General features: G+C 43.5%; 1 protein-coding gene across 1 annotated transcript in view; it reads right to left on the bottom strand.

Moving 5' to 3' along the window:
- Positions 1-13,906, bottom strand: part of LOC135548201 (uncharacterized) — a 38,453-nt gene that overhangs the window by 22,469 nt on the left and 2,078 nt on the right. Inside the window, exon 2 of the mRNA XM_064977551.1 lies at positions 9,509-9,583. Within this exon, the coding sequence (XP_064833623.1) occupies positions 9,509-9,583 (75 nt within the window). The remainder of the gene's footprint in view (positions 1-9,508; positions 9,584-13,906) is intronic.

Raw genomic sequence — 13,906 nt, 5'->3', positions numbered from 1 at the left:
ACATCAGCTGTCTGTGACCAGGCAAAAACAAAACCTTTCCAAGCCAAATCCGCTACAATCATGCAGCACACTAAGCAGTCAGTAGGCAGTTTAGCTTACCACCAGCCCACTGGTGGCCCCATGTCAATAAATTAGGAAAACCAAAAGCTTACCTTGACTAGGAAGAGTTCCATTCCAGTGTTGGATAGTCATAGTCAGAAAGCTAACATAGCATCCCTCTGTTTGAGCTGGGTGTTTGAGTTGGCAAAACTAGCCAGCTGCATTTGCTAGCTACTGTAAGTAAGTGAAATTTTGAAATCGCTCTCATTTTTCCATTTTTTAAAGAAATTAATTTGTTCCAAACTGTTCAACTATTGTCTTTCTCTCTCTACATTTTAATTACTATGTAAGTCTGAGAATCATGAGCCTACTAGGTTTTGCATTGAAGTCAATGTACCCAGAGGTGGACAGAAGCTAGTTGTCCTCCGGTACACCATGGTGCTACCCTACAGAGTGCTGTTGAGGCTACTGTAGACCTTCATTGCAAAACATTGTGTTTTAATAAATTATTTGGTGATGTGGATATATTTAGTATAGTTAAAAAGGATCACTTTTTTTACGTTTTACTATTTTTATTTGTATGAAATTCACTGAGAAGGATGGTCCTCCCTTCCTCTTCTGAGGAGCCTCCACTGACACACACACATACACATACATGCACTCTCTCGCTCTCTCGCTCATTTGTAGGAGCCTGATGTGATTTCCTACTCTACCAGGGCTTTCCACAACCTTTTACGATCATTTCAGGTACCGTCGTTGTCGTCAATGTTTAATGAATGACTTTAGGGTTTGCATCGTGTGAGAAGACTTCCTTCCAGAGATGTAGTCACACAGAAAGTTAATCTTGGTCAGAAGTCAGTAAGTGTTTGTAAGGCATAACAGAGGAGACTAGAAGACGAAGGATATAGTGGCTGTTCTGCTGTTGTATTGTAAAGCAGGTTTTGATTTGTCAGGACATAGGGAAATATTTTGTTCTAATTCATTCAGTTGTCAAGGTGGAAAACAAACCGGTAAATAATCCACCCACGCAGTACCTTCAGCCTTCCTCCCTTCAGCCTTCCTCCCTTCCCTTCCTCTCTCCTTCTGTGGCCTACCTTCAGCCTTCCTCCCTTCAGCCTTCCTCCCTTCAGCCTTCCTCCCTTCAGCCTTCCTCCCTTCCCTTCCTCTCTCCTTCTGTGGCCTACCTTCAGCCTTCCTCCCTTCAGCCTTCCTCCCTTCAGCCTTCCTCCCTTCAGCCTTCCTCCCTTCCCTTCCTCTCTCCTTCTGTGGCCTACCTTCAGCCTTCCTCCCTTCAGCCTTCCTCCCTTCAGCCTTCCTCCTCCCTCCTTCCCCCTTCCTCTCTCCTTCTGTGGCCTACCTTCAGCCTTCCTCCCTTCAGCCTTCCTCCCTTCCCTTCCTCTCTCCTTCTGTGGCCTACCTTCAGCCTTCCTCCCTTCAGCCTTCCTCCCTTCAGCCTTCCTCCCTTCCCTTCCTCTCTCCTTCTGTGGCCTACCTTCAGCCTTCCTCCCCTCCCTTCAGCCTTCCTCCCTTCAGCCTTCCTCCCTTCAGCCTTCCTCCCTTCAGCCTTCCTCCCTTCAGCCTTCCTCCCTTCCCTTCCTCTCTCCTTCTGTGGCCTACCTTCAGCCTTCCTCCCTTCCTTTCCTCTCTCCTTCTGTGGCCTCCCTTCAGCCTTCCTCCCTTCAGCCTTCCTCCCTTCAGCCTTCCTCTCCTTCTGTGGCCTACCTTCAGCCTTCCTCCCTTCAGCCTTACTCCCTTCCCTTCCTCTCTCCTTCTGTGGCCTACCTTCAGCCTTCCTCCCTTCAGCCTTCCTCCCTTCAGCCTTCCTCCCTTCCCTTCCTCTCTCCTTCTGTGGCCTACCTTCAGCCTTCCTCCCTTCAGCCTTCCTTCCTTCAGCCTTCCTTCCTTCAGCCTTCCTTCCTCCCTTCCATTCCTCTCTCCTTCTGTGGCCTACCTTCAGCCTTCCTCCCTTCAGCCTTCCTCTCTCCTTCTGTGGCCTACCTTCAGCCTTCCTCCCTTCAGCCTTACTCCCTTCCCTTCCTCTCTCCTTCTGTGGCCTACCTTCAGCCTTCCTCCCTTCAGCCTTCCTCCTTTCAGCCTTCCTCCCTTCCCTTCCTCTCTCCTTCTGTGGCCTACCTTCAGCCTTCCTCCCTTCAGCCTTCCTCCCTTCAGCCTTCCTCCCTTCCCTTCCTCTCTCCTTCTGTGGCCTACCTTCAGCCTTCCTCCCTTCAGCCTTCCTCCCTTCAGCCTTCCTCCCTTCCCTTCCTCTCTCCTTCTGTGGCCTACCTTCAGCCTTCCTCCCTTCAGCCTTCCTCCCTTCCCTTCCTCTCTCCTTCTGTGGCCTACCTTCAGCCTTCCTCCCTTCCTTTCCTCTCTCCTTCTGTGGCCTCCCTTCAGCCTTCCTCCCTTCAGCCTTCCTCCCTTCAGCCTTCCTCTCTCCTTCTGTGGCCTACCTTCAGCCTTCCTCCCTTCAGCCTTACTCCCTTCCCTTCCTCTCTCCTTCTGTGGCCTACCTTCAGCCTTCCTCCCTTCAGCCTTCCTCCCTTCAGCCTTCCTCCCTTCCCTTCCTCTCTCCTTCTGTGGCCTACCTTCAGCCTTCCTCCCTTCAGCCTTCCTCCCTTCAGCCTTCCTTCCTTCAGCCTTCCTTCCTCCCTTCCATTCCTCTCTCCTTCTGTGGCCTACCTTCAGCCTTCCTCCCTTCCCTTCCTCTCACCTTCTGTGGCCTCCCTTCAGCCTTCCTCCCTTCCCTTCCTCCCTTCCCTTCCTCTCTCCTCCTCTTCTCTTCTTCCCTCTCCTCTCCTCCTTTCCCCTCTCCTCTTTTCCCCTTCCCCTTCCTCTGAGTATGCACCAAGCTTTCCCCCATCATCCCTCATCCCTCTTTAGGTGTGAAATGCATTGATATTCTGCGGAGCAGAGAGATGGGAGGGGAAAGTGACACAGCCAATCTAATAGAGGAGGCGGTCATGCCTGATGTCTGTCAAAAAACATATTTCTGAGGATCAATCCGTGAAAATACCCAGCTGTCACATCCAATGAGCCATCCCTTTTCACAGAAAAATGTCTTCATGTAGTTGCCAATCCCTGCTATGGCTTGGGCTCCGCATTGAGGAAGTGAGGGAGATGCCAATGAAAGCAGACGTGAACCCAAAACCCGGGACGATGGTAGCATTCTGGGTCTCTGGAGCTCTGCCGCCAGCCAGAAGCACATTATGAATGTCACAAGAGGAGTGAAACTTACAGTGGTGATTTTAGAATGTAAATCTTGATGGGGCAAACTCAGCATTTTTTCTTTTTAGATGCATGCCAGCGAAGCCACTACACAACATAAACAATACATTAATTGCACTATAATGGTGACAAACCGTGCCCACAAACTGTTAGGGCCTACATAAAGCTGTGCCAACAGTGGAGCTTTCATTTCAGCACCATGGAGTGAATCCTTACCACCCCTACTCCTGTCGGAGCCTCGTTTAGCAGAGAAACAGCTCATTCAACCACATTTACTCGCTTTTTAAAAACCATAGCTGATATGGCTGATTTGCTTAATTAAACACATTTTTTACTGGCTCCTTGTGGATTTGTGTTACTTGATAAGAACCACATTCTCCTTCAATAATAATGAATGCCAACATGAGTTCACTTTTGAACAAGACACAAACATTATTACATTTATGTTCAGCAAATTCACAATGTTTATTCTTATATCAATAACAGCTCTAAGTATAAGTGCAAGCAAACGAACTGCGACGAGATAGACCTATTCATTCAGCGACAGGAATTCAGAGAGATGTTCAGATAAATTCAACCAGATGTTGAGGCCTGAACTTTACTCTTCTTTAAGTCACAACACAGAGAAAGAGAGAGAGAGAGATGGAGGGAGGGAGAGCGAGAGCGAGACGTGGACTCAGAGGTTTAGCCTACTGTTTGACATATTGTATCATGTGGTCTAAAAAGCAAGGAAAATACAATCACGAGGATCCACTTTTACAGACAACATATCGACGCACAGACAGCACATTAAGCAAACAAAACAACCCTTGCAATATCAACTGGAATTACATGTGTCTATTACTGAACATTTTTTGTATTTGTATTTTTTTAATGGGAAGTGACTGTCACTGGCGAAGCTGGTTACAGACCCAACAACATTATCCCTCCTCGTGTAGAAAAGCACATGAGGTGATTATAATACACAAAGTAAGCAAAACAATGATATGCATCATTCTAACATGACCTAAATGATGAATAAGATACTAATGTGATAGCCATATAAGAAATATAACAATGGTATAATGGGAGGAGGAGTGGATAAGAGGCAAGCCGTCATTTCGAATAAGACATGAGCAAGCTGAGACTGATGTAGCCTATTTGCCTATTTTTTCATCCACACAATTTAATGCACACTATGGTTCTGGCAAGCACGTACTGTACCTACTCTCCTCCGTCTGTTGGTTGTGAAGGTCACGGCTTGTCTGTCTGTGGCGACTAGCTGATCCACAACGTTTGATTTCCCCAGTTTAAAAGCGTTGTCTACTTGTGATGCACAATTTTCATGTTTTGAGACAGTAAGCCACTACTTCCTTCCACATTGTTGAATTTGCAATATCCGACTTGTTTTGCAATGTTTATGTAAAATGGTCCAAGAGCACCGAGACTCATGATATTGACATGATCAGTCCAATCAAAGCTACGGGAGATATAACATGAATTGACATCATTTTATCTGTGGCCAATGACCTTGAGCCTTCTTGGACAGGCATTTCTACTGTCAATCCATGTTAACACCCCAGGTGGACTTGAACTGCTTAGTTCTCCCATAGATTCAGCGGTGATGTAGTGTCCCCATGAGTGACAGAACCCTGAGCCAATCACAGCATAACCAGAGTACGCTCTGTGCTTTCACTGGCTGGCACTCCACCACAGAAAGCACTGTGCTATTCTGAAACAGCTGCATTATGGAGCTGCCTTACTCAATGAAAAATACCATGTTTTTATGCTGCTTTAATAACTCAAGGATTTTAAAAATATTTTTTTACATTGTTTGCTAAACTGATATGTGACACAAATAAATGCTGGAATTACATGTAAAACTGGCCAACTTTTGTATTGTTATTATTATTTTTTAAACAGGTGGGGCTGCCACTGGATAGGGGACTCTTTCACCACAGCTGATGTCCCTTGAGTGCAAGAAAGAGATGCTGTGCTTGGTTTCTACTAGATTCTACACTTTGCACTGGTCTCAAACACACACAGACACACACACTCACAAACTGGATCTTTTTCGAGGGAATGTACCCATTTGATCTTTTAACCCCCGCACAGTGCGCAGTGTGCCCTTTTGCTAATACTTACAGCACAGGAACTGGCAAGGAACTGGGACCTTGATGGTTTGAGTGAGTCATGTCCTTTTAAAAAATGCATTTAATTCCGTTAAAGTCTATCAATTCCTGTCATCCCAAGGTTTTTTAACATGCAGACAGCGTAGCATGCTCAGTCGCAAGGACAGCCCAGTCCAGCCCAGTCCAGCCCAGTCCAGTCCAGCCCAGTCCAGCCCAGCCCAGTCCAGTCCAGCCCTCTGGCACGGACCTTTCAGACACCGACCAGATGAGTCCTGAGGAGAGCCGTTTTGTCCCTTTAACTCTATTATCATTTTAAAAATATTTTAACACATTGATGAATATTTAAAGCAGATTAATATTTCACCGTGGCACACCGCAGTCAGGAGATGAGAAAAAAAGATAGAAAAAGCAGCAGAAAAAGAGAGAGAGGAGAGAGAGTGAAAGAGACATTGAGATGCAGGGAGAGTCACCTCTTCTTCTTCCAACATGCAGTCTCGCTAGTCCTCTGCCTCGCCCAGGTCTCTTCTCCTTTCCTCTCCTTTCCTTTCCTTTCCTCTCCTCTCCTCTCCTCTGATGCATAGTCAGTCAGAGGACAGTGTAGTGTGTGAGAGTCCAGTCCTGTCAACCAGTGTTGTGTCAGTGGAGTTCTGTTGCGGGAAAGTGCTGAGTCATGATGTGTGTGTGTGTGGAGAGAAGGAGAACGATGAGTTGGTAGGCGCTGTCAGGGGAGGTTCATCTCAAACCCACGAGACGGATCATTACGAGTTCACACTTGCTCCAGTGACTCAATCCTCTACTCTCCCCTCTACTCCCTCCTTTGCCCTGCAGACCCAGCCGAGACTCTTCTGCATTTGCAAGACACTCTAAACTTCGAAGGGGGGGTGATGGTTTTGTCGACAAGCTCCAAATCATTTGAGACTAATTTGAGGTCAAAGGTTCACATGGGATGGGCATCAAACATGAATGAAAGCCATTGCTATCAAACAGTATATGAGCACCGCTGAATGATAACCACGCGAGCAACACATGAGGAAAAATGCACCCTCAGCAGCCATTCTATAGCGCTTATCTGCAGTTCACCGAGTACGATATGAAGGATCGTCCTCGCAAAACCATAAACTCTTAGGAGCCACTCAAAGTAATTCAAAACTCATCATCCACAGAGTGGCTTCATTTTTTTCTCCATGCATTAAACTAATTCATCATTGTCTAGGGCCCTATCGGCTTCCTCAAGAAAGGTGCATCATTAAACAATATCTTGTGAGGAAGAGACAGAGGTTTGGCCAGTGATCTGATTAGACTGCTGTCCCTGTAAACCTTATAGGGCTCCAAGCAAAAGAGTTCCCTGTTAGAACTCAAGCTTTGTTCCATAAATATGCCATTAGCAAAATGCATAATAGGGAGGACTTTTATATTCCAAACGCTGCTCCCTAATTAACGTTCCTGCACGCCTCACAATGATATTTGCATATTAATATGCAGTTAATGCGCCACGGGTGCTGGATAAATAACATCAGATACAAGCGTTCCTCTACTTTTACAGATACCAGCTTTAGAGGAAAAAACTGGAAACAAATGGAGCATTTATTTGGCGAGCTGCAACGCAATTTGTAACTATGTTACATTTTAGTGCAATCATGTTTACATTTGCATTGCTTAAAGTTTTTCATTAGCATTTTCAAGTAAGGCTTGTTTTAAAAGGAAATATTCGGATGGAACTGAAGAGCGAAGGTTTATGTCTGTATATTAAGCCTACTGACAAACATTTCCCTTGGAGCCATTCCCAATGGGCAAAACTGTTGCAATGATATCAGTCTGACGTCTTTTATGACAACATTTTGTCTGCTGGTTTCGAGGGTGCAGCATTGAGCTGCATAAAGAGAAAATATCTGACTAGATATACAGGTATAGAATCTTAATTTGATCACTCTTTTGTTACGGATCATTTTTCTGTACTGCAGGAAATGCAGTTGAGCTTTGTGATTTGCATAAATGTAACACAGGGTTATGTGAACAGCATTGCAATTTTCATGTAGCCTACTTTTGGCCAGCTAATAGCCTAATCACCAATAAAGCAATATTGAAATTAAAACGTTCAAATTATTATTATTCTGGGACAATATAGGTCAAATTAAGATCCGTAAGATACGCCTTAGAGCTGTAATAAAGTATGGGATAGATTGCACAATATGAGCCATTGAAGGGAATGCATTGGCACGTAGGAGCATGTGAAGGAGAGTGAGACAGAGGGTGGCGCTGTATTCTGATTCTATGGAGGGAAATGTTGGTCTTCAAAGGGTATAGATGAGTGTGATATGAGAAATGGTAACCATGGACATATCTTTTCATGAGGATACAGTATGTTAGGTTCTGTTACTGTAAAAGGTCAAACATTATGGGCCCGTTTCCCTGACACAGATTAAGCCATGTCCTTGACTAAAAACACTATGGAGACTCCCATTGAGAATGCTTTTCGTCCAGGACTTGGATGTGATTGTGGGAAGTCTGTGGTGCTGGGGGGTTAATACAGTTACACAACCGGTGATAAAAACAGAGAGTTAAAAAACATATTAACGTTCAAAATCGATAAACATCCAACACACCAACCCATTTACAGAGATCGAACTTTACTGAAACACTTGGCACACAAACTGAAATGTAAAATAATAAGGTATTGATATTCAATCAATCAGCAATAAGAAGAACAAGAACCTGAGTCTTTCATGTCTTTCTTCTCTTCCTTCTTTCTCACCTCTCGTTTTCTCTATCTCTTTCCATCCTCTGCCAGACCAGGCTCAACTAAGCTTAAAAAAGAAAATATCCTCCTCACTAAAGCCTGTGAAATCCACATGTCAAGCTGAGCTGAGGTGAACGCTACGGCCTAGACAGGACACTATGGTGACAAGTGTTCTTTTGACTGGAAAACAATATGGCCGTGTGTAACACTAACATTAACTAGTATAGAGAAATGCCAGACCAGCCTGGGTTAGCTGGGGAGGATAATATGCCTGTCTAAATTCTTCATGACTTATCTCTTCTTCTCCCACTCTCGCTCTTCCGCACTCTCACTCTCTCTCTCTCTCTCTCTCTCAAACTATCTTTCATACTCTTTCTCTCTCTCACTATCTCTTGCTTTCTCTCTCACTATCTCTCTCTTTCTCTCTCTATCCGTACTCTCTCTCTCTGCACTCTCTCAGGCAGGCTCATCTCACTATACTGCTAGTCTCTAGGTTTCCTTTTCTCTTTAATACCCTTTTCAGATGTGGGAGCTGCGTTCAGTTTCGGAATGATTCCTTTTCATTGAGTCTCTTGCCTTCTCCCTCTGTTTCTCTTAGATCTTAGCAGGGACCTGGCAGGCCCAACTTCTACAGTGTTCTCTCTCTCCCTCTCTCTCTCTCTCTTTCTCTTTCTCTCCCCTCTCTCTCTCTCTCTCTCTCTCTCTCTCCCTCCCTTTCCCTCCCTCCCTCTCCCGCTCTCCCTCTCTCTCTCTCCCTTTCCACTGCTCCTGTGTTGTTTCTCTTGATTTTTATATTTACAACTAAGAGACATGGATTTCCATTTCATAGTAATCATCCAGTGCTCATCTGCCTTTTATTAATCTTACTGTAAACTGTGAAATCCTGTTTGTTAATTGATTGATTTCAATTCAAATTTCAAACAGCAATGGGGTGATTAAGCAGTATCTGTGACTTGTTTTAGTCTTTTGAGTCTTCTGCATTTTTGTTCATGTGTCAGTGAATATATTTGAGTGTGTCACTGAATGTGTGTGAGTGTGGAACGCCCGACATCCCAAATCTCCCCTCACTGGCCGCAGTGAACTAACCTGCAGCAATTTTCACACCTTTGACTTGAAAGTGTGAGATGAACAGCCTATATCCTAAGTGTTGCGTGCCATTGCTTGATAATCACAGAGACTGCCTCATGGATGTCGTAATCCTGCCGAGTCAATAGGGACGAGATTCGAAATGACAGTGATCCATACGTTATCGTAGGACACACATAAAATGCATATAGAATACACACTTCCACCATAAAGGAAACACACATCCCTATTTAAAACATGCGCTTCAACATGCACACATGCACACTCAAAACACACGTGCAGACACACACACTCTAAAGCCATGTCATACCTGTATATGATGCAGGCACAGTCTCTACACGTACCACAGTTCTCTATGTCCTGACCCGTCCGGTAGGAGTGTCTCCTGGAGGGGAGAAACAGATGACATCATCACCACGGGACCATAGCATCCGTCACCTTGGCTTGAGTCACAGGAGAGACCATGATGTGACAGTAGTGCGTGCGTGTGTGTGGTGAAAAAGGGATTAGAAATAAGCAGGATCTCAGTTTTACCATTCCTAGCTAGGTTTCATCACTTCCTCTGAGAAGTAGCTAGCTCTTATTTTTTTAATCGTGATGAAGTGTTGCCTCAGTCCCATGATTCTCCTCCAGCTAACTCCTCATCTAGAATCCCACTCCTGATAATTTCTTATGAATGATTTCCCTCAACTGACTCCCTGATGATTACGCAAAAAAAATGACTCACTTTATCTTCAGGGACAAATTAATGCTGATGAGGTAAAAGTCAAGTCTGAATTCATTACATGTAAATCTCAGAACAAGAGCCCTTGTGAGAGAAGATGCAATGCTTCTACAGGCTTTAATAAAGACTAGTAGAAACGTATTTAACTTGAAAGATAGGTCAAGACTGTACAGTCCGAGTGATATACAGAGTCATATACACCCAGTGCACGCTAACCGGGTTGCCAGGTGCACAGTGTTTCCTCCAACACATTGGTGCGGCTGGCTTCCGGGTTGGATGCGCGCTGTGTTAAGAAGCAGTGCTGCTTGGTTGGGTTGTGTTTCGGAGGACGCATGGCTTTCAACCTTCGTCTCTCCCGATCCCGTACGGGAGTTGTAGCGATGAGACAAGATAGTAACTACTAACAATTGGACACCACGAAATTGGGGAGAAAAAGGGGGGTAAAAATTCACACCTGGATTGTACGATATTTGCACATTATTGTTTTTTAAATTATTAAGCTAAGTCAAGTTGGTTGTTGATCATTGCTAGACAAACATTTTCATGTCTTGACATAGATTTTCAAGCCAATTTAAGTCAAAACTGTAACTAGGCCACTCAATGTTGTCTAGGTAAGCAACGTCTAGGTATATTTAGCCTGCTGAATGGTGAATTTGTTGCCCAGTGTCTGATGGAAAGAAGACTAAAGCAGGTTTTCCTTTAGGATTTTGTCTGTGCTTAGCTGTATTCAGTTTATTGCTATCCTAAAAAAACTCCCTAGTCCTTGCCAATGACAAGCATACCCATAACATGATGCAGCCAACACCATGCTTGAAAATACAAAGAGTGGTACTCAGTAATGTGTTGTGTTGGATTTGCTCCAAATACAACATTTCGTATTCAGGACATAAATTTCTTTGCAACACTTTTTGAAGTTTTACTTTAGGGCTTTATTGCAAACAGGACGCATGTTTTGGAATATGTTTTAATTTGAAAGTTGTCTAAGAACATAATTCCACTTTGACATTATGGGGTATTTGGTGTTGGCCAGTAACACAAAATCTATTTTAAATTCAGGCTGTAATACAAGAAAAGTTGGAAAAAGTCAAGGGGTGTGAATACTCAGTGATCAGTGATGGCACTGATTTCGTACAACGCGGTGTACTACTCCCTTCACAGAACAGCGCAAACTGGCTCTAACCAGAATAGAAAGAGGAGTGGGAGGCCCCGGAATAGACTGACGAATTTCAAAGAAAGTTCTTTGTTTCTGGCCATTTTGAGCCTGTTATCAAACCCACAAATGCTGATGCTCCAGACACTCAACTAGTCTAAAGAAGGCCAGTGGTATTGCTTCTTTAACTAGCACAAGAGTTTTCAGCTGTGCTAACATAATTGCAAAAGGGTTTCCTAATAATCAATTAGCCTTTTAAAATGATAAACTTGGATTAGCTAACACAACATGCCATTGGAACACAGGAGTGATGGTTGCTGATAATGGGCCTCTGTACGCCTGTGTAAATATTCCATAGAAAATCTGCTGTTTCCAGCTACAATAGTCATTTACAAGATTAACAATGTCTCCACTGTACTTCAGATAAATTTGATGTTATTTTAATGGACAAAAAATGTGCTTTTCTTTCAAAAACAAGGGCATTTCTAAGTGACCCCAAACATTTGAACGGTAGTGTATGTATTAATTTGTGTATGTCCATTACCCATTTTGTAATGTTATGAATTTACAAAACATATAATATGTTACGAAATTGGAAAAACATGTGTTACGATTTGCAAAACCTTAGGGGTTAGGGTTATGTTTAGGAGTTGGTTATTAGCTAAAATGCTAAAGGTGTCCGTGATGAGATTCGATCTTGAAACCTTTGGGTTGCTATACATTTGCCTAGAGTACAAATTCTAGCTTGGTGACTAACGTTAGCTAGGCTAGGCGATATGGTTAAGGGTTAGGGTTAAAGTTAAGTTTTGGAGTTAGGTTAAACGGTTTGGGTTAGGGGAAGGGTTAGTTAAAGGGTTAAGGTTCATTTGAGTGTCCTGGATTTAAATTGACTATGTCACGTCTCGTCTATGAGACCAGGCTGAAATATGTTATCCCACCCAGGCGTTCACATTCGCAACCACAGTACATTGGTGATTACACCGTTCATGATTACAGACTTTTTCCTCCATAGACCACATGCATGTCTTCTCTCCAGGAGTTTTCCCCCCTCCTCTGATCTACCATGTTGGTATGATACCGACGGTGGAAAAATCCGTAAACAGCTTAGAAATGTGGGAAGTAGATTAATTAAAGTCCTGATGAGAATCATAAAGGGTTTACACTAAGAGCCTGTGCCGCAACTAAACCCAAAGCCTGCACCCGCATGACCTCATCATCAGCACTGATTGCTATTGCCGCCCATTGCAATGAGGAAATGATATAGAAATGATGTGTAGCCACCCCCCCCCCCCACCCCCTGATTTTTTTAATACAAATAAATAAATAATGTGCGTATTAATTTCTCGTTTGAAGTTTTGAAAATTTGGTTGGGAATTTGAGAAAAATTTTGACTTGTTGTTGACGTGGTGGATTTCCTCATTTGGATTTAATCTCTCTCTCTATCTCTCTCTCTCTCTCTCTCCTCTCTCTGTCTCTCTCTCTCTCATCTGGCATCTCCTCACACCCTCCCTGCTTCTCCTCTCCTCCTCATTTGGATTTAATCTCTCTCTCTCTCTCTCCTCTCTCTCTCTCTCTCTCTCATCTGGCATCTCCTCACACCCTCCCCGCTTCTCCTCTCCTCCTCATTTTTACCAAATGTACATTTCATTCTGTCTGCCCAAAGTATTTACAGCCTCACCATGCTGGGGTTGGCCTATAAATAGATGGGCGGTAGAACAGGAAAGCTCAAACAAAACAAACGTCCATCTGTAATATGAATAACACAACACATGCTGGATTATAACAGGGCTGCATGCTGTTGGTTTTTCTATCATCATCCGAGGAGTGACAGCTACCAACAATAACCCTCGATTTGATTCCAGAATGAGAAAGGAAATGTTGTCGTGCCAAGCAATGATCACATTGTATACTCTGGGGCTGATTAATTTTCACATTGGACAAATCTTTGCACAAACAATAACCTCTCGAAGCAGAGCTAAGAGCATTTATGTGTGACATTTACTTTCTTGTCCTTTGTGTTTCTATGCTTCGAGGCATTCCTTTATTCTTATCCTTACCTTATCTTTTCTATAATTCCACTAACCATTCTTCAGTTTTCTTAATTTTTTCCTCCTCTATCTTTAATAAAGTAACCAATTAAATAAAATTTTTGTTCTCAGAATTCTGTGAGGCTTATATAATTACAGTAGTGGTGAGAGGGTAAAATCACTGGGGAAGCCAAGCCTGGAAAAAATAGCCATATGACAACCTACAGTATGTGTTGTGATAATTGCTTTGTTTGCTCTATAACCTGTTAGTTCATATGCCTTGCTACCGGGATATATAGACCTAAGGCCGAGACAATAAGAAGACACAGCGGCAGAATAAATTCAACCACACCTGTGCTTTTTCACAAAACCGGAGAGCAACATCTGCCCGGTGAAGTCCACAAAGCATATTGCATGTAACAAACAGTTAGATAACCTACAGCATGGTCAAGCAAGTTAATGTTTCCGACATTTTCGGACCACCTAACAACTATTGATTTAGAACCACAGAGAATTCGCAAAGAATACAAGAGCTGCCTCCACTATTCCAGCACCATTTCAACATCATCAAATTACCTACAAATTACCTACCATTATGTATGGTCCTGAGTCTAATACAGTGATCAGATTAGTCAAATCAACGTAAGCTAAAAATGATGTGGCTGTCCATGGTCCTGATTTCTCTGTCTGTGTCTGTGTGTGTGTATATGTGTGTGTGTCTGTGTGTGTGCACATAGAGAAATGCCAATGCCATCCTCCTCTCTTTCATGCTGCCGAAACGGTCTATGACTCTGTCATACAATTCAC

Source organism: Oncorhynchus masou, chromosome 11 (assembly GCF_036934945.1).
Source record: "Oncorhynchus masou masou isolate Uvic2021 chromosome 11, UVic_Omas_1.1, whole genome shotgun sequence".
Taxonomy (NCBI): Eukaryota; Metazoa; Chordata; class Actinopteri; order Salmoniformes; family Salmonidae; genus Oncorhynchus; species Oncorhynchus masou.
Note: the sequence above shows the minus strand (reverse complement) of the source record. Positions and strands in the feature narration are given on the sequence as shown.